The 26,511-nt window shown below is 40.5% G+C and overlaps 1 protein-coding gene across 1 annotated transcript in view; it reads right to left on the bottom strand.

Moving 5' to 3' along the window:
• bbx (BBX high mobility group box domain containing) overlaps positions 1-21,846 on the bottom strand; it is a 33,189-nt gene extending 11,343 nt beyond the window's left edge. Inside the window, exons 1-8 of the mRNA XM_066699474.1 lie at positions 21,558-21,846; positions 20,088-20,161; positions 8,453-8,621; positions 7,885-8,157; positions 5,760-5,958; positions 5,563-5,630; positions 3,554-3,631; positions 2,849-2,929 (exon numbers count right to left, since the gene is read on the bottom strand). Coding sequence (XP_066555571.1) covers positions 2,849-2,929; positions 3,554-3,631; positions 5,563-5,630; positions 5,760-5,958; positions 7,885-8,157; positions 8,453-8,611 — 858 coding nt within the window. The 5' untranslated portion in view covers positions 8,612-8,621; positions 20,088-20,161; positions 21,558-21,846. The remainder of the gene's footprint in view (positions 1-2,848; positions 2,930-3,553; positions 3,632-5,562; positions 5,631-5,759; positions 5,959-7,884; positions 8,158-8,452; positions 8,622-20,087; positions 20,162-21,557) is intronic.
• Between the last annotated feature and the right edge of the window lie 4,665 nt (positions 21,847-26,511).

The following is a 26,511-nucleotide window of genomic DNA, read 5'->3' as shown; positions in this document are numbered from 1 at the left end:
ATTAACAAAGCTAGCACCTATTGGGGTTGGGTTTATTTATGGTTTTCCTTACTGTTTAGAGGTTTATACCTGGCCTACAACCCTGTAGTTCAGCCACAGCTGTGAGTAGGAGGGTGTCTGTGGCCTACGGTCTGCAGAGCCATACTGCACAGCCCCTGCTCCACAAACCCAGCTCTCCCAGAGTCTCATCCCTCATTTGAAATTAAATGCCCCCATCTCCTCTCTGCGTACGATGATGAACAATTAATTGTATTACTTAATCTGGGTAAATCTCTTTTCGACCAGCAATCATATTAATCCTCTGACACCACATTCATCGAAGTGTGCCAGAACTAGTTCAATTAATATGATTAAGAGTTATAATTAATAAACAGCTTAGTCCAAAAGGTCCTCATTGATCTGAAAGAAGGCATCAAAGTCTTTTGCCCGGCCACAGATGGCGAGATCTTCTGTCTGCGGTGTCAGTAAGGGTTCACCTCCAATTCTCATTAGCGCCCCCAATCAAATTGCAATTCCACACACCTCTGGGCCTCCGTATCCTTATTGATATGACGGCAAATACAGATATTTCCTTTCATATGAGCTTCATAGGCATTTGGCACCATACAATTCACCAGGGACCATGCAGCCCATTTATCATATGATTGCAGCACACTTGTTACTTCCATTTTACACGTGATTTTGCATTTTAGAAGGGGAAAAATTCAGTAAAAGATAAAGCAAATTAAAATAAGATTACAAAGATAGTATTGAAAAGAATTATAGTAATACATAAAATAATATACAAAATAATACAATATAAATGATCCAGGAAACCAGGACCAACAACGAGAAACTACAACTATTACATGAGCAAGTAACAATCACTAAAACATGCTGTGTGCTCCGAGTCTGACCGTATCAGGCGCTTCTGTTCTGGTACAGTAGAAGTAAAAATGCTTCTAATGTTGATTAACATGGTAGTCCAAAAGATGATTACGTTTATCTTAAAAAAACTAAATGGGATGTGAAACGGAAACAACACTGAAAAAGTCAGTGAAAAAGAAAAGTTGCAGCATCCAAAAAGAGCAGAGTTGTAAGAATGGGAAGAGTTGTTCTGTGCAAACAAAAATGGTAAGCTTTGCTCATCTTACCTGCAAGTTTGCAAGACATATAATACAAAACTAGGATACACTTTGAAACTAAGCATGCAGAGTTCGCACATTGTCCCGCTGAGACAGATCTTACAATTACGAATCTGAAGATGTATGAAAAAGTCTTCACTCTGTTGCCCTGACTGAGTCTCAGTTTCATTTCGTATTTAAGCATCATATTTGCTGGCTTCTTATTACAAAAATAAATCAATACATCAATAAATAAATAAGTAATAAATCCATTTAGTAGTCCCACTCAGTTCTGTCCATTGACCATTTTGCTTCATCTTACTATGCCTTGGGTGTGTACTGTATATAAAAGTTAATTGTAATTAAACATCATTCTTAATTATATAGCTATAGATAAAACAGTAATCTCAGCCTGTATTTCGCAGCTGAGGTTGAGTATTGCAAATTACACTCAATTATATACTTATTTTTTAGCTACATGCGGCACATTTCAACACATGGTTAAAGTAATATTTTGGATATGTGGCCCACGACAGAAGTTGAGTTGCGCACCTTTGATCTAGGCCCATACTCACGTACACCCAATTCAGTTAAAAAGCAATGCTAACCTGAACGTAAGGTAGGACTCTAACCTTAAACCTCACTTAGACCAAAATGTAACCCCAATTTCATAGCTCAACTTAATTTTAATACAAAATGTAAATGTATTACTCAAAATAACAGTCTATGCATTTTACTATTTCTACCTTCACCTATATCTCTAATTAAATCTTATTATTGCCAAATTGGCTAATCATTCTAATCATTCAGGGTCCAAACTGAAAGATTTGACACTATACACCATTGTATAAATACATAGGTTGCCTATATCATTTTAAGCCCAAGTAAGAGGCTGTAGCCAATACCAACATTTCAAGCTTGGCCCATACAAGACTCCACACACGTCGGTGGAAAAGCAACCCTCACCTTAACGGAAGCCTACGTTTACTGGGAAAATCCAAACACAACTCTAGTCTGGACCAAAATGTAATTTCCTCACTACATATCATATTATGAATAAAAACAAAACAATATTCAGCATTAGTATAGTAGCTGTGAGACCAATGATATACATTTGGCTGAACAAAAGCTAATATTAGCTTTTCCTCTTGAAAGTGACCTTGATTGGGTGAATTGGTGAAGAGCCACTTTAAAAACGCTTCACCTGGCTGGTGATGGTGACAACTTAATTTCCTCCTGAAATGAAGCTTCCCACACTGATACCAGGAGAGCAGGAGACTGTCCTGGGTCTAAATTGCAGCTTTATCTATTGTTGTTTGTCCTTGTTGTTTTAATCGTTGCAATACATTGAAAAACATTTTCAAATTTAATTCAAAATAAATGAAGGGGTGGTGTCAACTTTTTCAACATTAATACATTTGCTGGTTGTTTCATGCTTTGCCATTATTCAGACCTGTTCCACTCCTAACCTATTCAACAGAGCAGTTCTGAACATGTGTGCATTGATTCATTTGTTGTAAAGCTCTTGGTAGCATAGCATGAGAGGATCCCCATGAACTGAGATATTGAGGAAAATAAGAAACAGCAACAAATCCCTCCCAGGCTAGGCACGAAGAGTATCAAAGACTACACCTTTATTTTATATGTTTTGATGGACAAAAAAAATAGAAATCTGAAGCATTCAACATGTAAAATCCAGGTGAAGTGTTTCAGAGGTGTTCTCATCTGCCCTATGAAGTTCTTACCTCCGCAAGCTGGAAGAGTGCAGACTTCCCAGGGTGCCTTGGGTTTTCAGTGTCTCCTGACTGCGATGTGCTTGAGGAGATCTGGATAAATATTATAAACATCCTGTCAACCTGTCCAGTCTCAACTCACACTGTTCATCAATATACAGGACTGAAAATCAGATTCATAAGTTGAATTCCTATAGTAATTAAATAGCATAATTTAATTCTGAGGAAATTAATAGGATTGTAATTTTCTAAAATCCTTATTTTATCTTAATTTGTTTAAATACTCAGTTATTATTTGGTTAATGTATTATGTGAGGAAACTTGTTTATTTGAAAATCAATTGGTAATTATAGCGTTATGAGTTCACTGGGGTCATTCTTGATAAACAGCTTGGAGATAAACGTTACTTTATATGCTGAACACCAGGGACTACGTTAAGGAAGTCACGAAGTTCAGATGACCTAATGCTTTCAGGAGAATATTCAAATACTTATAGTTTTTGTGAAGGAGTAAGGGATCAGGAAAAGAAAGAAACAAGCAAACTGACAGCAGACAGACATTACATGAGTGCAGGACAAAACTTTATTCTGGGGTATGGTGTATGATTTTATGACAAATATATTGTGCTTAAAGGTAAAACAGGGTACAGGGCTTAGTGTTTGACTCAAACAAATTCAGTGAACAGCTGTAAGTACAAGGTGTGAAGGGCATCCTCACCTCAGCGAGCTGAAACAGGGCCGACTTCCCACACGGCTTCTCTGAATCCAGAGTCACTGGAGACGCACTTGAAGAGATCTGTCATTAAGAAGGAATGGGGATAAAAGCTGTGTCAAAAGCACTGAATATATGGTACATCAATTACATGTCACCTGTTCAAGAAATATAAGCCTCCTCAGAGAAACTGGCTCAGTACAGGGTGGGGGGTCCCTTTGCATAGTTGCTGATTGCTGTATCTGTTTAAAAATACCAGCTACATTTAAATAAATAAATACATATTTAATTAATTTCACATAGGGAATTGTCTCTGGTTCACGAATAACCTGTTGTTCAATCAAACTATTCAAAAACCACACAAAAAAAACAGTTTTGGGACAGATAATAAAATCTGGAGCGGAGCCTGACCTGCCGTGACCTGATCCCATGCAACCCTTTGTTTTCCTTTGCTGCTGAAACTGACACCATTATCTGCTTAAGAGGCAGGCCCTGAAAGCCTCACCTTCATCATCCACAAATCCCCATTTCCTCTAGCCGAACAGCCACTGCAAAACGGCCTGCCGTTGCCTGCGTTTTGGCTTCCCTAATCCTCATCCGAGCCCGTTTAACTGCGGATCCAGATATTTTCAATTGATGTAATGCCATATTATGATTCTCCAGCATGACTCCTGGCTGCTTATTGTTTCAGATCTACCCCCTGTGGTCCTCTCTTCTGACACAAACATTGTGCGCTGCAGTAATTAGGATCAATTTGCGGCGGGGAAATGGAATTTCCAGAGGATTACCTAAACATGTGCCCGTGACATCGCCACCGCACGGCCTGCCTGCCGCTACTGCTCAGTAATGAAGTGCTTTGCTGTGGCATTGCCTCGCTTTTAATTGTACGGCCCTGAGCCGCTCCCTGCGATCGAGAACTAGAGAGCACATCATGATGATTTGTGCCTATTCACGAAAGCACAGCTGGGCATGGCATGGTCTCCCCTCAGCCTGCTAAAAATCAGTACACCTGGCAGGGCGCCCTGGCTGGGCTCAGAGCAGCAGACAGCAGCTTTATCACTGCTCTCCGTGTCTGGGCATTGCAGGGCTCCCCGTCTCGCACAGTGTAACACACTCACCCTCACATACACACACAGGTCGACATACTCCCAAATAACACACCTACACAGAGCGATTGCTTGCACACATAGATGCCATTTTGGACCAATCAGCAGGTGCACAACCAGACAGACCAAGCACGGCCAAACATACACAGACGGAGAGTTATGTCTGCAAGAGAGCATTTCAGGATAGTGTGGCCAGCTGTAGTCTGCGGCCCCTACCGTATACAGTACTGCAGTGTACCATAGATACTACAGTGTCCCACAGCAGCTCTGACAGAATGCATGGAGCCTGTGCCTTCATTACACAGTGATAAAACAGTAGCTGATAATGAAAAACCATCTTTGCATCATCTTTTCAGTTGTGTGAATAGATTAATATCACAGGATGTTCATTACTTTAAAATTTCTGACATATGATCTTGCAGTATGGAGTTTCCCCAACTTCTGTTTCAGCACAGACTGTAATTTCCTTTTATGTCTGCAGTAGGACTCTGCCAAGGCACTTTACTTTTTAATCCAGAGCATTTCCATGAAAACTTTCTAAAACATATTAGAGGTTACAGGATTTATTCCTAGAGAACTCATAACAGTTGTTTTTTTTGCCTTATTCCAAAATCAGTCCCATATTAAAACCCCTTTCCACGTATTAGTTTAACCACATGTAATTTTGAATCTTGCCACACTTATGGCTGCACCAACATTTTCTACTGAAAATAAACCTTCTGTATTTCTTCAAATCTGGTTAATTTACAAATGCTCTCTGATATTAAACCAAGCAGCAACCTGCAGCTGCTACACAAGTACAAACTACAGGTCTTTCTGTACTATGGTTAGGTACCAAAACATGAGGAATATGCAATGTTTTTTTACAGCACCTTAGTAGTATGGTGGGGTCAGGGACTGAACTCTTACCTCCCGGGCCGTCAGTGCGTGTTCCCCAGCTAACAGCAGCATGCTGAGGCCTCCCATCTTTGTAGGGTCTTGGGAAGAAGCAACATAATAATAAGTAAGTCTAACAAAAAATACAACATAAGCGACATTTAAATTCTAGTTTTCCACCCATATTATCTGACCCTGTAAAAGATCAATATTAGCAGTCAGACACCCACCAGCCATGGCAAAGTTGAGCTGTGGCATGTCGTCAGTCTTGGGCAGTTTTTTGGCAACGGCACAGTCCTTGGAGGTGTCTGTGGGGTAGGCCCAGACTCTTTTGCGGGTGCTGACAGTCGGGGAAGGGCTCTTGACCGGCTTGTTAGTTGTCGGACACCATTTGTACCCAGGGTTGGCCTTCATGAACGCATCCTTGTACTGCAAGAAATGAGAGAGTGAGGGTCAGGGCCCGGCTGCACATTGCCTTGAACTGTGGCCTGGAAAAGTCCCGCAATGAGAGCGATTGTACACAAACAGGAAACACTCTATTCAACCCTACTGTGTGTGTACTGTGCTATATCACAGGAAACTAAATAACAAACGACATATGGTAAGGTCTTTCAGAAAGTCTCTCGGTTTAACTAATTACAATTGAGAATGCAAATTGGCGGCCACCCAGGAAATAGGCAACAATTAAAAATGCATTTTAAATGCGATGCAAGTAGGTAAATGATCAAACCTTGTAACATTTTTTTTCCCCAGCGATTAATTTACTAGGGAGATCACTGCCTTTCAACATTACTTTGTTTCCTGAATATGGTTGGACTAGAATGGAAATCTTTCAAAATCAGTAGAACCACGTAAATATCTTTTGACAAGAGCAAGCACTGATGTTTATATACACACGCACACAAAAAACCCCACCTGAGATATTCGTACTGATCAACAGATAAAGATTATCCACCATAGACAACCCAAAGTGTGCCTGTTTATTCAGCGCTGTATTTGAAGGCACTCGCTTCAAGTTGTGCAAGCAGTAGACAAGGAATATAAACCACATCCCATAATAGTAACATACCACCTGCTGTGCAATTCAGGCTGCCCTTGATCTGAAGAGGGGGAGCACGTTCCCTGCAGTGTGGGAGATCACACTCGGGGATTTGTTATTGTCAAGTCGATTCAGGGCGGGTGCTTTGTTTAACAGATCTTTAGGCTGTTGTCAGATCGTCTGCAAGACTCATCCTCTCCTCACTTCACATGCAGCCACCTTTCACCTTGATCACAATGCACCTCTCTCTGGGCTGAGAACGAGGGGGAAGCCGCACACGGAGACTCATGGCAGCCTCTGTAGCTCACTCGAGTTAGCGATCTTCAACAAGATACAAATTGAACAGATCTTTACACTGACCCTGAACTGTCCATGGAATAATTTTAGGAGTTACACTATTGCGGTTTAGATTAATGTCTGGATAAGGATCCCCCTGGTGGCGAACAGGGGTACTGAACACCCAAACGGAAAGACATCTCCTCATTTTTCTCTATGAAACACCCACAAACATACATGCAGAATGATTAGTGCCGAGGCACAGAAGATCCAACCACTGAACTGTCTGAAGAGAGCCCCGACAAACAAACGGTCTTGTTATATTCGCCAGCTTTCCTGCTGTCCGTCGTGACCTTCAGGTGATATGTGGCTTCGTCCAACAATTGCTTTAAGGTTGTTCTAAATAAGAGTCCCCTGTGTTTCCAGGAAGGACTGCTTTTCTGAAAATCAACCATGCAGCAACAAAGGTCTTGCTCTCTATTGAATAGTGCCGAGGAGTTCTCTGCTTTTGTCTCAGTCAATCCAAAACCCCATCAAAGTCTTTGGCCTCGCACCCACACGCTAACTGCACAACTATATCCCCATATGACACGGGCTCACACTAAGTTACAGCCCTTTCATAGTTTCGAAGAGCAGTCAGTAAGGTTCTCCAATTCCTTCCGAAATTATTGGTGGCCCGACATCTTGAATGCCACTTAAAATACAAGTCAATGTTGGGATGGAGGTAACTGATTACTTAGTTTTTTTTTTACATTATAATTACAGTTTCATTCTTTTTATTTTTTAACCAAATAAAATATGACAAATTAGATAATGTCTCCAACCAGAATCTCAACAAGGTGTTGAAAGCACAACAAGATTATTGTTAAATCTGATACTGGTCTTATGCTGTAAATGAACAACAACATCAGCAAAAGGTAATGACTGCAATTAAAAATAAATACATTAATTAAAACAAATATGCAAAAAAAATATATATTGTAGGTGTTTAATAATTAAAACCAAAATTCGGGTGCATGGGCAAGCAAAGGCTCTCTCACCTCCTTGGCCATGTCGGTGTATTTCTGTTTCTCTTTGGGCTCCAGCACAGCCCACCAGTCAGCCAGGATCTTCGTGGCCCCGCGGTTGTCGAGTCGGGGGTGCTCCTGCCGCACCAGGGAGCGGTGCCGCTTACAGAACAGCAGGAAGGCGTTCATTGGCCTGCGCGCACGGTGCTCTGATGACTCCTCCTCTTCCTCCTCCTCCCCCTCATCCTCCTCTGTGCCCCCCGCCTCCGCCTCTCCCGCTCCTGTCTCCCCACACAGCAGTGGCACCTGTGAGAAGAGTCGACACTCTTTAGCCACAATGTGCAGCATCGCACCTCCTTAGCACCTTACAGTGGAACAGCATCTCAAAGAGCTTTACAACAAAGCTTTACTTTATTGAGCTTTACTTTTACTGCTGAATAGAAAATGTTAGATGCTCAGGAATGGGGACGAGATCCACACAGGAAAGACAGATAGTGACTGAGACATATAACCCCCTGATATGACAGTAAACTAAACTGAGAACTTTTTCAGCAGCAGAATGCCCATGTCCCACAAAGCTCTATTTTATTCCACTGGTCACCTTGTCCAGCTCTTCCTCCTCCTCCTCCTCCTCTTCCTCAGAGAATTCCAGGGCCTTCTTGGACAGCAAAGGGTGCCACTGGAGACACTTGCGTTTCGGGCGCTTGCCGCTTACCTCCCCGTCCACTGGGGGCTCCTTCCCCCTTCCTCCTCCCTTCATGGCACTGACCCTGACGAAAGGAATACAGAGGTCAGACACATCCTTGGACAGAGACAGCAATTATACCCCAGTAGCAGTAACCAAATACATAAAAACAGTACTGTGATAAGCTGTAAAAACTACCCCATTATTGTTTTATTTGCAGCCAGTGCCTTCATGGTCAATTCACACAATATTCCTCTATAGAACTATCTTGATAGTTTCATCTGGTCGATCAAAGGGGTTTAGAAAAAAGAAAGAGAAAGAAAAGACAGAAGAAACGTCATACACATGCTGACTCTAAGATATGTCTTTGTTCATTTGAGGTATCTGAAATGCTATGTGGACATCTGACAATATTGTGTTTCAATAAAAAAAGAAAAGAAAGTTGAGTCATCAATTCCTAAAAACACCTTCTGATAATTTTAGTATCAAATCGGATTAAACTCCAATACCTCTTTTAGAAAAACATTCTTGAACCATTATTTTCCCACATACAGGACGTTATCATGTGTATCCATTTGATTGAAACTACTGCCGATGCCAAATAAATCCTTGTGTAATTGATGCATTTGCGCGGGGCAGCAGAACATTCAGCTGGAAAAGACGAGTGCAGCGCTGGCTGTTTATTAGGATGGTAAAGCATTTGATTTGAAGATGAGCTGAGAGGGAGAAAGCACCGATATGGTATTTTAATTAACACGGCCCGCTTCCCCCAATAAAATTACTGTCAAAGTTCTCTTATTACATTTGAGAAACGAGGGAAGGGGATCCATAATTCCACCAGCAAATCCACAAGATTGTCACTAATCTGAATGGAAATCCAAGTATCAAGATGAATTGAGTGTTTAAAGTTACCTAGAGAACTAACAGCATGACACTCCCGGCTAAACGCAATTAATGCCCTGATTGAAAGTGCATCTGGTCGGCTTAACTTGTCGGGAATTTTGATTATAGATATTAATCAACCAATCAAAAATGTATCTAATCCACGACATAACATGAAAAGGAAATGCCCTTGTTGACTTAAATGGCATGGGGTTGGAACATGCAGACAGACAACACAGACAAAAGTATATAGCCAATATAAGCACACAATAAACCTGAATTATGAGGTCAAAAACAGCAGAAAATCTAGTCTAGTTTCACAAAACGAGTACAGAAATTCGTTTAAAAAACGTTCCGGAAATCTGCAAAGCGAGCAAGGCACAAAAGCAATCTCCAAGGCAATAATTTCATTTCTGTAAAATATTGCAGGTGCTCATTACAATACTTTGCATCCTACTGTTATTCAATTACCCGTCAGCATTCAGAGCCAGCGCACCATTTCGTAATGTTTAATAACGTACAGTAGGCCAGAGCCTGTGTCTGTCAAATGAACAAATTACCCCTTGACCATTTCACAGCAGAAGCCCAAGCAAGATCACGCCAAAACGCTTTCAGATTCATGTGATCACCCTCCCTTTCCCCCCACTTTCCCAGCGCAGTGCTTTTTAATGAGCTTGCTCGACACAAAACGAAGAGAGAGGAGGGTTGAATGGAAGCGTGCGGTGTTAACAAGCACTGTGCACATAAGCATCCATCTCCAAAAGGCCTTGAGAGATTACACTTTTTGATTAAGAAGAAAAATATTTAGTTCACAGTTTAATTTAGCCCAAATGAAATGAACATTGCATTCTCCTCTTTTCTTTTTGAAGCATTTATTACAGCACACTAGAGGTTCCAGCCTGCCACTCTCATAATTCATCCCACATTAGGGCTTTCGGAAAATCAGCCCTGTGCCTCAAATCACAATCAATCATAAAAAATTAACTCGCTGGTAGGAACATTGTATTGCTATGAAGTGGTTTAGGCACAAACTACATCAATTACATCACCTAACAGGTCTTAGGCAAGGTGTTAGGTGCCACATCAAGGCACTACGTTTCCAAGTGCTACAGATTAACCTGTAGAGAAGTTCGTCCGAAACTAGGTGAAATGTCAGCCATTTTGGTTCAGTGCTGATGTGTTTGTTTTTCTTCCTCTATGTATGTCTGAATTGGATTCCTCTCACCTGTGTCAAGACGATTGACAAAAAAGCAAGAATGCCTATCTGGGATCATTTCTTTCTCTATCTTGAGCTGCACAAAGCTTTATCCTTTCACTTCTAATAGAAAGTCCCCTGCCTGTCACAGTCATGTAGGCCACACTCTGCATAAATAAGACCATGCCATATAGCTTTCTGAACACGCAATTGTTTTCGGTCAGTGTCAAATATACTGTAAACTTGACCTTCAATATCACTCTCCCTAATCCTTCCACCAAAAAATATTCTTATTTTTTATTTCTAGCAAACTCACTACTCTAGTTTTATTCCTGAGCTCACTGTTGTGTCTTTCCAATTAAATTCCTTCCCATCATGCAAGGCCCAGGGCTAGTGAAGGTTTTAAAAGTACTGTGGCCAAAATTACTTTCCTCTCTAATGTAGCCCTTTAGGACCTATAGTATTGAACACAAATAATATTTTCTATTATAGTGTATGAAAGGGTGACATGGTTCCGATATTAAACAGAATAAAAAGGATTGCTTCGAACGTTACTTGTTACCTCACTAGATCATTTCAAGCACAGTTTACGACAAGCAGGCACCGAAAACGAACTTGGAAGACTTGGAAATCATTTTTTTTACCTGAACTGTGAGGGTAATTGCTTCCTGTCATGTATAAAGTCAAGTGTAAGCCACTCATTGGTTACCCTGGAAATCATGTGAATTCTCAAACGCACAAGAAAAAATGGGATGGTACTGCACTGGCATTTGTTATTTTGTGATATCCCCCACCATACTAACAATGATTTTTGACAAAGTTTCTGAAACCTGTTACCAATGCTAGGAGCACACTGCAACAAAGACACCGAATGTAAAGCTGTATTTATTGTTATCTGCTGCCCCCTTGCAGGCAAATCTGAATTGCACCAACATCTTGAGCAGAACTTAAACAAATCCTGAGAACAAGATACAATTAACAAGATTATTAAAGCCAGTGGTCAAGATAATTTATAAATACTACTTTGTTTAAACTACATTCCTGACTTAAAGACAAATGCAGCATAAAATGGCACCGGAGCCCATTCCTGATGTGGAATAAGGTAGTTTCCAGATATGAATATGGGATACTAAAGAATGGGATATGGGTACCTCAACTCTTCCAGTCCAACAACTTAACATACAAGTGTCACACTACAATCACAACTAAGGACACTGAAATACTTTAGAACGATGCAAGACATGTGCTGACAAATAGAATAGCCAGCATGACATTTGGCAGCCATTTTGCAAAGCAGCCCACCATTCAACAGCAGAATCATATGCAAAACATTTTCTTCCAGCCGGTTTTATTTCATTAATGTTTGAAAGGTCAGGTCAGAGTGAATCAGAGTAATAACATACTGTAGAAATACTGTAACATAAGATTTTTGCTACAATAAAGCCACAGAGAACAGTTACTTTATGTTAGAATCAATTAACCATTTTGACATTAAAATCAGCAATGCAGAAATCTAAAATATCAAGGGCTATAAACCTCTGGAGTGCATTAGATTTCTGTGATCGAAATACTGTTATTCAGTACATTGAATTAATTGTCAAGAAAGAATGGGAAATAAATGAATTTGTTTAGAGTCCTGAACAGACACAAAAGAGCTAATTTCAGTAGGCATAGCCATGATATCTGGAAGCACAGGGTTTGCCCTCTGCAGATCACTTACTGTACAGCACTTTCTATGCTTTTCCAAAGTAAACATATGGTTAGATTACCCTGTCTAAAGTGTATTTTCTAATGCTATACTCTTCAAACACAAAAGTAGTGACATTCAGTCTTTCTGAACAGTTAGATCATGTGTTGTTTGCTCAGTATCTGGGGAGGAGCCAAATACTTTAGGCTATTCTTTTAAATTTTTGTAGACTTAAGAACTGTCCTCTATGTTCGTCGAAAGTTTAATTTTAGACTCTGGGACGCTTTCGGTTTCCACAGTGACCGCGCGCCGTCTGAAGCAGAGGACCGGGTGAAGTATCCAACGATATGCATTTCGACAATTGCAAAGCACAATTTGCCTTTTCCCACCAGAATTTAAAAGACATGCGAGCACGGACTGTGATAAAATGCAAATTTGAAAAAGGATATATTCAAAACACACAAGATTATGTAACTGGGCACTTGCTGAACCTTCACAAGTTGTGCATCTTATTATGTACAAACGTGGGTGAGACACAAGGGTCAGAGTCGATGACACACAAGGTCATGACCAAGGGCATGTCAGGCTGGTCTCTCTGCTCTGTGTCTGCCTCGGTCTCCATCACAGTTCTCTCAGGTGGCCCTGGGACGGTGACAGCTACAGAAGAGCTCTGGCGCACGATGCTAGGGAAGGCTGTCATGATGGATAGGTGCAGTGCATTCTGGGAGTTCTGTAATGCAGGCTCACCAGGCCTCACTCTGAATGCAGCCTCACTGTATTATGATGATGAAAAATAACAATTCTCAAGTATTTCCAAATTTGCTTTTTAAAATAATTTCTGGATAAATAATAAGTTAATATTTGCTTTTGGTAGTGTACTATAAGCAGTGCTTAGTTGTGAGTACATTTTTAGTAATAGTTTGTAATTTTATTTTAATTAATTTGTGACTTAATCACCCGCCAACATAATATTTCTAAAGCAGACATGGACACAAAATTTGAATTAATATGAATATCAGATATCAAGCCAGCAAAATAATACATCCTCAATACAAAAAATACAACCTTTATAAAATACTATCCATGTTGAGAAATGTCCTGCAAGAAGCATGTTTATTTGGTTTTCCAACACACTGAAGCATTTGGTTTTGCTTGTACCAACATCTACTTATCGATTCGGACCACGGGCTTCCCCCCTCGGAAACACACACGCAGAATGGTGAATGCACTGCAAGGCATCCAATATTAGCTCGTCATTTCACTTGCTTGGTCTTCTTCGTAGCAGCGTTAGTGCTGCTCCTCTCAGCCTATAGGGCTGCCTGTAACCCCGGAATAAGTGTGCGTGGAACAAAGGGAGGCTCAGACACATGCTTGATAAATGAAGGTCGGATCCACTTGTAATTACACTTTAGGAAATTGTGGGTAATTAGTGCTGGAGCTAGTAGGTGTTGTCACAGAGTGAGGTAAAAGGCAGGCGGGTTGAATCTATTTTGCTTCTTCCGTTCAAGCAGTACTCTTTTCAGATTCTGAAAATGGCTAAAAGCACTTCTGATTAAATGTGCTTTAATACTTTCAGCTGAATCACTCCATTTCAATTCGGCACTGTAGCTCCAAAGCTTGTTTGGCCTTACTGTACTATAATTATAGTGGGAATCGCCACTGAAAAGAACTTGCGCCTATTATCAGATCCGTGCTAGTAATCTTAAAAGAATGGATCCAGGTATCTTTGTAATAGCAGAACCTTGCTTACATTAATTAAATATACTGTCCATAAATACAGAGGGGAACTTCTGAACTAGATTTTCCAATCTAGGTTAAATGTAAAATATGCCAAAGTAGATACTTGAAATCATAAATCAATGTGTGCATATATAATTTTTAAAATATTCAGTTTACCCACATATAAAGTCGGGTAGATATAAGGATCAATCAACAGTCAACAACTTTATTCATGTTTTTACTGCCCATAAAACAAAGAACAATGAATACCCACAGCTCACTTTTAGATTATATCTTTCAATCTATAATAGTTAGCTTAATGTTTAGAAAATGTAAATTCCACGTGAAAGGATTGCTTTACAGATGTATTGGAAAATATGATCATGAGAAAATTGTAAAATTGAGAGCATTTATAAGAAGACTTATTTCACTCTCTGTAAAGAAGTTGAAATTATTTATTTTTTCATAAGGTGATTTAATGTAAGCCTGTGTAGTTGACCTTTAATCAAGCCATATTTTTACTTGAATGTCATAGCAAGATCCCAATCTTCAATATGACATACTCCACTTAAATACACAATAAAACATTGTTTCTGTAAACCTAAATCACTCAAATCAAACTCTTTCATGAGGAGATTAATTTGCTGCCTTAATAAGTAACACAATTGCTGTTGGTACACAAATGAAGTGTGCTGTATCCTTCAAGCTGATAAAACACAAGCATACATTAATATTTCAATTAGCTATCAATTAGGATTTAATTTGCCTCCTTGAAAACATCTAATCAGCACTCTATTAACAATAAAAGCAACAACAATAGCAATAGTGCTTCAGTGCTGTGCTTGACCCTCAGGTGTTTTGTCAGAAAAGTTCACACATTGAGGACATTTTATGTGATCATTAAGGTTGGAGGATAAAGAGCAATGAAACAGAATGAAACTGTCAGCCGGCCTCACAGGGACCACTTGCGTTGTGAGAAGAATCTTTAATCTGTACATATGTCTGTCCACCCCGGACATATATATCGACTATAAAGGTGCCAAGTTATTGACTAGATTTGGGATACAGATACTATAAATGGTAAGACAATTAAGGACCCTTGGTTCGGAAAAAAACACTGCTTATGTTTTCTGCCAGTCCAAAAAAAACATTTACCATGTATTTTTTTTAATAACCAAATATATTGACAATGGATACAGCCAATATATTGAAAGGGCTTGTGTGGAGCCAGCTGCCCACTGACTGTCAGGAAAAGTCAACACTGCATAATTGCTGGGGTAAGAAACATAGTGAAACTTCCTATAGGATCAAAGTTCATCCCAGTGTAGGAAAGGATCAGATGTCAGTCAGCCTCCACCAGCATTACTTTAAATTATAAGTGAACGAGCCCTATCTTACCAGGGGTTTTTCTGACATTACACCACAGGGCCATTTAATGGAAAACATCAGCTAAGGATGAAGGGACATTAAAACTGCTTCAGTATCAATTATTCCTGTCATTCACAACTCCCCCCGAGATTTTACTATAACCCACATAACGGTATGGCTAAATGATAGTGGAAAAGGGGGTACAAAAAAATTCACCTTGTTTTTCTTCAATGCATCTGTCATGTATACCTGAACTGATCAATGCCAACATTAGCTGCTGAAATGATGATGATGATGTATAGTAATTAATTCTATAGTAAAGAATTTAGGTGTTTGAAAACATGCTTCAAAATCCAACATAAACAATCAATACATTTGAATGTTCTTGTTTACTGAATGAATGAAAACATGTAGAGTATAAAGAACAGAAACACCTGACTGGACTGCAATCTTCTCGAATCTTAACACAATCTGCAATCGACAAGGAAAGGACAACATATAATCTCAAAAAGACTGTCCTCTTTTTGGATCCTAATTGTATATTTTAAATATGACTTCACAGATTAAACATGTGACACGCAGTTTATACTCTGCTGTTGCAATGTTCCAATAGATTGTTATTTCACACTCATTTGAGATTTAAAAAATACAGTGCACTAAAGCCAGCATCAAAATACAGTGACCAAACCCCAAAAGACGCTGACATTTTGCCCGGCGCAACAGCTGTATAAATCACTGTACTTGAATCAAAATACCAAAGCATTTCAGCTCCCCCAGTTTTCATATCGAGTCAGAACTTCAATAGAAATGAACCTGTCACTGCTCTAAACTGCCAGAGGCATTAACACACCTCTCAAAAGAAGCCTGTGACCATCTATCATCTCTCCTAAAGTTACCGGCTGGTCAAAGCCAAAATGCAAATACAATTTAAAAGAAAACAACCCCTGAATGAAGTATCTGGCCTGCAGGAGTGGAGGCTGTAATGGTGTCTAGAACCAGGCCTGTGAGAAGAACAGGAATATCTTCTCTGCTTCTGCTTTTCATTGGCACTGCTGTACTCCAGTACATTGCTATTACTGAAATATCAATTATTGTTTTGATAACATGATATATTATTTGAAAAACCATTTAGGGGCCATCTAAATTGTATTATTTGTAAAAGCTGCTTTAGACTGTTGTTTTTATTTTTACATTTAGTAATGCTGGGCTTTTAATTATTTGTAGATGCTTCCACACCTGTTCTTCAAATTGCAAATTAGCTTTATATATATATCTATTTAGGAAGGATGCAAAACAGAACCTTTGTAAATGTGTACTGTTCTTTTTAATTAACTTTTCCACTTCTTACAATGGTGATAAGCTGACTGTAACACCAGCTACTGTGGAAATCATAACATTCGGAGGGTAAACATTTGAAGGCTTTCAGGCCTACAGTACACCACAAGAAACACAGCCTGGAACTAAATTTTCACATCCTACTTCCACCATTCTGAACGTCTGAGTAAGACAAATGTGAAAACATGTTGACAGATCTGGTCTCTTTTTAGTGTTGGAAAAAGGCCTCAAAAAGACCTGGCCACCAGTTAGCCAACTAACAGCAAAAAAGAAACAAAAGAACAATAGGTGCTTTTCTTTTAACTTCAAGTTCCTCTTATTAAGCAAAGGATTCTGAAAATAATTTTCCCACTTTATCTGGCAAAGGCCTAACACCCAAACAAACTGTGGGGTATCTGACAGTAAATTCCCACAGACAAGAAACAAAACAGACATTTATAGTATTTTGTAAAAGCTATTACCAGAAATGGATACATATACACGGATACCAATGCAAAAGTCCAAGCTGTGAAAAGATCAAATGGCTGTACTAAAATGAACTTCCAAGTTGGCACAAAAAAGATTCACATAACAAACCACTTCCTTCTTCTGTATGAAATTAATAAAATCTGAACACCGTTTTAATAGGGATAGAGAGATATAGCGTTATTATTTTGCATGAATCATCAGAAGATTTCAGAAGGGAGGCATATACAACCAGTTCTTTAATGTCCCTTACACTGTGGAATGGTTATCAAAGCGTCTGATTCAGGCTCACAAAACACAGATATTCTGACTCTAAATGTCTTGGCCAGAAAGATATTCAGATGGTACATCTTAATGGAGAATTTGAAATTGAAACCCAGGTGTAAGAAATTGTGAATAAATCTAATTGGGTGACATTTCAAAATGCAATGGAGTTTCACTGAATCATATACTCTGTATCAGGTGATGTACATTTCCACATTTGCATAGAAAGATGCGTCTCCAGGTCTAGTTTATTTACATGAAAAACATTAAATATATCGATTTGATAATGTATGGAAATTATTACTTTCCATGCAGCATGTTTTAAAGCTTACCAGCACACTATACACAGACACAAATTAATTAAAAAAACAATCAAAAGGTAGGCTATAGCATAAAGTTTGAAATATCTTATAAGTGTTAGGTCAAGCCTGTAAGTATTGAAGCCATTGTGAACAAAAATGTTAGGTTTGTCCACAAGTGTGCACTATTACTGTCAACAAATGTAAATAAGTCTTTAATGCCTGCCTAAAACTTAACACCGAGCAGAATTTGTAATTTCAGGACATATGAATGATCTAGCAAACTTCGTTTCAGTAATAATAATAACAATAATCATCATCATAATTCAAAAACATTATTCTGGTGCTTATGTAAGCATAAGGTATATAACATGAAAGGTTATATCTCAAAGCAGCCAAAGCAACAGCTGATGTTGTTGGGACATGTTATTAAGGGGCTGTTGCAAACAAACAACAAAATGTGTTTATCTTCCATTTCCTCTAAATTGTTTTAGGTAGGTTACTTCACTTCCCAGGATTAGGTAAAATGAAATACAGGATGGGTTGTGTAATTTGTTGGTTGATATATTTGTGTGTGTTTGTATGTATGCAGGTGTTTATGCATATTGTTTGTGTTTCAAGCTTTAATATCTCCAATTACTAAACGGCACAAGCAGACACAGCCAGCAGGGCCTCGGTGTGGTTTGAGACCCGAACTCCACTTCAGTACAACTTTGTAAACACTGCTAAATGAATCTGCACCGAGAGAAGCTGGCTGAAGATGACATCACTCCGCATACCAGGTAATTATTAAGGTAAAACAACAGCATTGAATTGGAAGGGGTAAGGCGGGCTGTAGTTAGCTGCATATGGGCATTCGATTATGCGTACGAGCACAACAGTACCTCTCGGCCCCAGTAACTTCACACACCTACACAACGTTACCTTGGGATTAAATACTGCAAATTAGGATTTTTCTACATGTCTGTGTTATACTAATGCATCCTTTGATCTGACCAAATTCCAAAAGTAAGTGTTTTTTACTTTTCTGGATTTGCACAAAAGGTAGTGCCTCTTAGTTATTTTAACACACAAATGGAAATCCAGTGTTCACTCATTTTCTTTGCTTTTTAAGATAACTTACATGACCTGAAATCCACATCCTGATATTCGGGAGGGGAAATTCCGATTCATTAACAAGAGTCAAACATGAAAATACAGTATCAAAGTGAAGAACAAATTGCAACGTTAACACATCATATAGATATCTGACATCGGGTCTACAAAAATAATATTTACTGCCCTGCTTGACTGATCCAGGACTGATCCAGGACAGCAAATGATGCATGAACGTTTTAAAGCTGGACTTGGGTATCTCTGCTCATTTACAAACCAGCTATTGACCAACATCATTAGACTGAGTGAGAATACAGTCTCAGAAATATCACAAGAGTACACAAGCATGCAGCTCCGAAGGACTCAAAGTATCATAAATGCACTTAGGACAGAACTCCTGTTGCTGTTTTTTTAAGAAGGCTATTTTATCCAGTAAAATAATGTTTGGCGTGGTGGCTGCAATTGTCAAAAATATACAGACTGTTATGCAAATTTTGGTAATGAGAAGTAACATTAATTCTCTTTATAATTTGAATCTGGCAGTCCAGAGGATTAGGCAGCACTTGAGCAGACTGTATATTTAAGCATTATACACAATTCTAAGGAAAAAAAGATCGGTTTAGAGACACCAACATATTTAATGAGAATGCACTCTTCTAAACATGAGTTAATTAACATATGCATAAAGGTCGTAGTCACATATTACAGATTTAGGAAGGGCAAAAGGTTATAAAGTCATGGAATATTGTAGATATTATTGCAATATGTAGTGTAAATACATTGTGTTAATAGTTATGTTGGAATAAAAGTAGAATTTTACATGTGGAATGCAATTTATGTTTAGTACAAATATGCACAGGAAATTGTAAATACAGTAACTGTGTGCTGATACTGGGTGGCTTTAGTGACAGCATCTGAGGTCTTATCTGACTTATGCTCTGGGAAAAGCACCTGCCATTTTAACCAAACTATGTACTTAAACAAGATCACATTTAATTGAATCGAATTGAATTGAATCATACATGCATATTCTATGGCATGCTTATGGAGACAGCTGTGATCATGTTTTGTTAGCATGTGGTAACAACAAAAGTGAAATAATAGCATGTGTATTTCTTGCAAATAGGAGCCTACACACAATCACCACCACCATCATCATCATCATAGAAAAGCAACACAAAACCGAGTATGAAGGGGAAACAAATCATTGGATGTGGAAAAATGAACGGCATGTGTACTTACTTAGGCACAGAAAATGGAAATATCTGAAAGATGAAGATGAATCTGTCACTCAGGCTTTGTCATGTGATGATGACCTATAAAATAAAAACACACCGACTGCTCAGTCCGGGATCTCTTCATTTCACATTGCAATGTCACAATCGGCCCTTTCCACGGCCGGAGAGAGATTCACCCCCCCAATAATAACCGATAATCCTGCGAAATTAACTTTTCTAACATGTGCAAGACAGACGAGCGGTAGTCAGACTACGCCGGGCATTATTGTACGTACATCTGCGTAAAGTTCACTGCATGCTCGCCTTACAAAGCGCATCCACGGTATTTAAAGCGATTCCGGAACTTTCTACCGAGCCACCATTAAATATCATTTAAATAACAACACCGCAGGTACAGCCCGGTGGATGTGCAGTATTTGCAGTGTTGTAGCAGTTTCCAGGTAAGACCGGACTGCTGCTACTGTTGGCTACAAACCGGAGGTGCTCTTTTTCTCGGTGCTGAAAAGTGCAAAATACACGCAATGTGCCTCAAAACGACGGCCCCGGTCGCAAAGTGGACCTTGGCCGGCTGCTAATTGTGTCGATCTGCCCTCATGCTATCTGCCAGACCCGGCTCAAGTTGGGATCTCGGTGCAAAATGTCGATCTGGGGTCTGACAAGACAGACGAGCGCAAGAGAGTCCATCTTGCTTTGGGGAAAAATGAAGTCCAAATCTCACTCCTGTCAAACTCCGCGACAGGCATGCACGGAGACAGGGCTCCCCCGTGACGATGGGACCCCTTTCATTACTTAAACTGACGCTGATCGGAGCCCATCTGGGGGAAAATCGCCCAATTTGGCCCGATCTCTGCCTCCGATCTGCCGGGTGAAATAAAAGTGCCCCGATGCGAGTTGCTGTACTGAACGTGTCAGTGTTTGAACGGGCAATGGTTTCAGCCCCTGGGCCACTTCACAGCCGACATCCCCTCACTTTCCTCGCCCAAACTTTTGCTAATTTCCCTATTTGTGCCCAGCCGTCGCCTGCCTCTTCTTATTCGCTTTAAAAAGCGATGTGGGAGAGGTGTGGGGGGGCAGTGATCATACCGTTTCTCAGTCAAGCAAACAGCTCCTCTCTCTCTCTCTCTCTCTCTCTCTCTCTCTCTCTATGTCGTACATATTGTCTCTCGCTTGTGCATCGTCTGTTTCACCCGCTAGAGATGCGTGCCCACCACGACGCAGGTACCCGACACGTCTCCATCGCCACATTAATACACCACTGTGGGCAGAGCGATCACCCAGCAGAAATGAAAAGCAGAGAGAGAGAGAGAGAGAGGAAGAGAGAGAGAGAGAAAAAAGCCACCCCCGTCCCCGTCCCCTGGCAGCTCGAAAACTGGCACAATCGCGGGGCTCTCGACAAAAAGGCACCCGGGGCTGATGGTGGGATGGAAAAGCCGCAAGTTTTCTGTCATGACGGCCCCGGCAGATGCTAACTTACCTCTGGACGCCGACGGAGACACCAAGGCCTGCTCATACCAGCCCCCGTCCACCTTTAAACTTATTGACACATCCTAACAGTCCTGCACCGGGGCTGTCGGCAACAACAACACAGCCCTGCCGGACTGGGAGCACTTTTCCCGCACGGCTGCCGTCCGCCCGCAGCGCTGCCGCAAGTCGCCAAAGTAACTCAGATGTGCTGTTATCCCCCGATACGAGGCACTTGTTCAATTGCAATTTTGTTGCAGCACTTTCGTTTTCCTCGACCAGTGTTTTCTCTCTCTCTCTCTCTCTCTCTGCCCTCCCCCTCTTCCCCCGATCGCCCAAGTCTTGTGTAGTGTATGTGGATGGATGTCCTCACACACACTGGCCTAGCCGTGCATAATAACCCCCAGTCCCACCCCGGCCTGACGGGCACACGGCTCTGGTGCAAACTTTTTTGTGTGCATTGTGGTTTTTTTTTGGCGTGTGGCACTGAGGGGGGGAAAAAAGGATGACTGCGTTTGTCCCCAGCAGCCACTATCTCAGTGTGTCGTGTTGTGTGTGACTTTAGTCTCTTCCTGGGTGTCGTGTGAGTGAGGGATTGCATGGGGGGGTGTTGGGAAAATAAAGTGGACCAGCAGAAGTGGGCTCGTACTTACCCGCCAGAGGCCAGCCGGTGCAATGGTGAGGGAAGTACAGGGTGACGCTCCGAGGAGCCGATGTCCCCCCCTCTCTCTCTCTCTCTCTCTCTCTCTCTCTCGCTCCCCCTCTCCAGTGTCTGTCTCTGAACAGTTTTTGCAAACATACAGTACTGTACATGCACTGACTGGAAATCTTTTTTTTTCCCTTCTTCTTCTCTCTCCTCGCATGTAAGGCCGGTGGTGATTGGACGGCGGTCTGAGAGACGGGCTGCCGCAGCCACCCAGCGAGCCCCTTACAGTTGAGCAGCGCGGAGACACAGATGAATATAACATCTTCATAATGTGCTGGACATGCACGCTGCACGGCAGACCAGGTAGGGGGGGGGGGGGGAAGGAGAGAGAGAGAGATAGAGAAAGAGAAAGAGAAAGATCATCTAAGAAATATCAAGTAAGCCATTAGCATTGAGTGTGAATGATGCATTTATTGTAAATGGTTACATGTGGAATGCATCTATGGCCATTACCTTTCATCTAGTGTGTATCACTGGAGATAATTTTGCACCAGTGTGTTGCATGTTTTCTTCCCATAGGACAGGCTGATGTTGTCACAGTCTCATATATATATATATATATATATATATATATATATATATATATGCTACATGCAGACCTCAGTGTTATTTTCATTCATTCATTTAAAATTCCCCCATCTTACAAAAGATTAGTTACATAAGTGTCAACTGTTGACTGTTTTTCCCCCCTTCTTCTCTCTGGTCATGATAGTAATGACATCATCACAATAGGTGTATATCTTGTAGTGGATGTTTTAGTCGTGTGTCAGTTTAAAGCGCTGTTTCCGCCACACACAAATGGAGTGTCGAACTTGTTGTCAAATTAAATTCACTATGCATTCATACAATCAATGCAATTAGATCTTGAAACTGAGTTTTTTCACAGCATAGGCCGTCTATTTATTTTTTAGTAATCACAGATGTCCATCTTTAGGAACCTGGGACAGCAAGAGGGAGAGGGAGAGGGAGAGGGAGAGGATACTTCAAGATGGACCAGGTGTCTGTCTTTGCTACTAGGGAGGGCTGCTTGTTTGTGGTTTCTTTCTGATTTTCAGCAGACAGATTCATACGGCATTTGTTATCCAGAATTAGTTTGTGTAACATTCCGTAAAATCAATTAGATGTTTTTATGAGCTGTCTTTACTGAAGGGTCCTGCATCACAGTTTATTGTACCATTGGGTCGGTCACAACAGATAAGGTGTGAAGTCGTCCAGTCCTGCAGCTGTCACTGTCGGCCCGTACACTGGACGTCAGAGGAGTGGCGGTTGACTCTTTGGGCTTATCTTCATATCGCAGCATTAAACTGATTTGAAGTCAACAACAGGATTTCTGAAGTGTAAAAGCATCAGAGTTGTGTATTGGCCATTGTAATCAGTGAGTAGAAACTCAAAGGAGGACTTTGTTGTAAGTCGCCCTGGATAAGGGCGTCTGCCAAGAAATAAAAATAATAATAATAGTGGAATGTGGACACAATTTTATCTACATACATTTTTGCATTATGGTTATGATCAAAATAATTCATACAATATTTAATACAGTTCAAACTGAACACATATTCCTTATGTTGTAGTCAATTGGTTAATGTAGGAAGTACACTTGATGCTGACATTATAACACTAGTCAGTCATGGTACAGTATGCAAGGATATTTGAGCCATTGTACGTAAATACAAATATTAGAAACTTATCAACCAAAAATTATTACATTTAATCTAAACTTTCTCCTCTTAACAAAGATTACATACCCCTTCTCCCTGTCCTTTATCTCACAGCTAATACTTGACACATATTGGCCGTACATATTGAGTACATATTTTTACAAAAATGTCAAGCTCGGCCCATACAAATCTGCACCTGCTTCAGTTTAGTCAATAGTAAAGCAGCCCTAACCTTAACGAAAGCCACAATTTATTGGGGAGTCTAACCCTAACCCTAGGTTGGACCAAAATATAACTCTAACTTTGAACATGTAACTTCATTTAAATGCAATTTCTAGTTAAATGACTCCAAAGAATGCTCTATTAAAAACTAAATGTAACTTTAAGATCATTGCTACATATATCTGTCTTCCTGATTATTATTTAGCCTGGGCACATTCTCTAATTTGAGTTTTTCATTTGATATTATGTTTGTTTTTCTTTAAACAAAATTAAAATATTAAATACAGATATGACAATTATTTGGCCTTAAACCTACATACTGTCCATAATATGTGTTCTGTTCTGTGATACTATTTTGCGGTGTTGACCGGAGACCCTTACTGTGTGCACTATTGTACTACATCACTAACACATTAACCCAACCCTAGCTCAAACCAAAATGTTCAGATAGGCCCACAAATTGACACCCGATTCAGTTAAGTCAGTAGTAAAGCTAAGTTTATTGGGGGCTCTAACCCTAATATGCACCAAACTGTAACTCTACTTGTAGTACTTAGTTTAAATGCAATAACTAGCAAATCATGCTTTATTAAAACCTCAGTGTGACCATGAGATCAGAGCTGCCTTTATTTGTATCCCTGATTCATATTTAGCTTGGACACATTTTCTGAAATATTAAAATCTGCAATTCCTACCTACACCAATCAGCCATAACATTATGAGACAAGGGTCAAATTGTGATGGCTAGACGACTGGGTTAGAGCATCTCCAAAACTGCAGCTCTTGTGGGGTGTTCCCGGTCTGCAGTGGTCAGTACCTATCAAAAGTGGTCCATGGAAGGAAAAGCGGTGAACCGGCGACAGGGTCATGGGCGGCCAAGGCTCACTGATGCACGTGGGGGGCGAAGGCTGGCCCGTGTGGTCCGATCCAACAGACGAGCTACTGTAGCTCAAATTGCTGAAAAAGTGAATGCTGGTTCTGATAGAAAGGTGTCAGAACACACAGTGCATCGCAGTTTGTTGCGTATGGGGCTGTGTAGCCGCAGACCAGTCAGGGTGCCCATGCTGACCCCTGTCCACTGCCGAAAGCGCCTACAATGGGCATGTGAGCATCAGAACTGGACCACGGAGCAATGGAAGAAGGTGGCCTGGTCTGATGAATCACGAGTTCAAGGTGTTGACTTGGCCTCCAAACTCCCCAGATCTCAATCCAATCGAGCATCTGTGGGATGTGCTGGCCAAAGAAGTCCGATCCACCTTGCAACTTACAGGACTTAAAGGATCTGCTGCTAACGTCTTGGTGCCAGATACCACAGCACACCTTCAGAGGTCTAGTGGAGTCCATGCCTCGACGGGTCAGGGCTGTTTTGGCGGCAAAAGGGGGACCTACACAATATTAGGCAGGTGGTCATAATGTTATGGCCGATCGGTGTATATGATAATTAAGTAGCCTAACACCTAAATAATATTCAGACACTTTATTCTGTTCTGTTCTGCATTGCAGTGTTGACAGGAGAGACCCTGTGCGCGTGATTGTGTTACCTCATTAGGGTACCTGGTGCATTTTAAGCCCTACCAGCAGACTGGACCCCAACCCTAGACAACACCAAAATCTCAAGCTAGGCCTGTACAAAGCTGCACCTGATTGAGTGAAGTCAGCCGAAAACAGCCCTAACCTTAACAATAAACTGAAGCTGGGGACTCTAACGTAACCCGGATCAAAATATATCCTTCGTGTTGACACTTTGCTGAAATGCAAAAATTTAGATACATTACTTAAAATAACGCTCTGTAAAAACCTAAATGTGACCGTGAGAGCATTGCTACCTTTATCTGTATCCCTGATTAACAATCCAAATGTAGTGTGGGCAAATCAACAACAATTATTATTAATTATTATTATTATTATTATTAATATTATTATTGTTGATGTTGTTGTTGTATTACATCAGTAGGTTACATGGTGCATTTAAAATGTTTGCATTGTCAAATTTCCCCATTTGTCTTGTCACAATCTGGAACAAACTCCCCAGTGATGTGGTTGAAGCTGAAAATTTGGGAACATTAAAAAATAGACTGGATAGGATCCTTGGATCACTTAGTTATTAATGGACACCAAACGAGCACGATGGGGCGAATGGCCTCCGGACACTTTCTTATATTCTGATGTTCTTATGTCATTTTGCCGCAGAATTTCAGAAAAGACCCACATGAAACAACGAATGAGTGAACAAACAAACAAACAAACAAACAAACGAATAAATCAATCAATGACATTCAAAATACCCAGATAGCAAACTAAGTTGGACCAGCTTGGGTTTATGGTTGGCTTGGTTGGCCAGTGGTCGGTTGGCACACTAACTATGGGCCATGTCACTGAAT

Source organism: Amia ocellicauda, chromosome 3 (assembly GCF_036373705.1).
Source record: "Amia ocellicauda isolate fAmiCal2 chromosome 3, fAmiCal2.hap1, whole genome shotgun sequence".
Lineage (NCBI taxonomy): Eukaryota > Metazoa > Chordata > Actinopteri > Amiiformes > Amiidae > Amia > Amia ocellicauda.
Note: the sequence above shows the minus strand (reverse complement) of the source record. Positions and strands in the feature narration are given on the sequence as shown.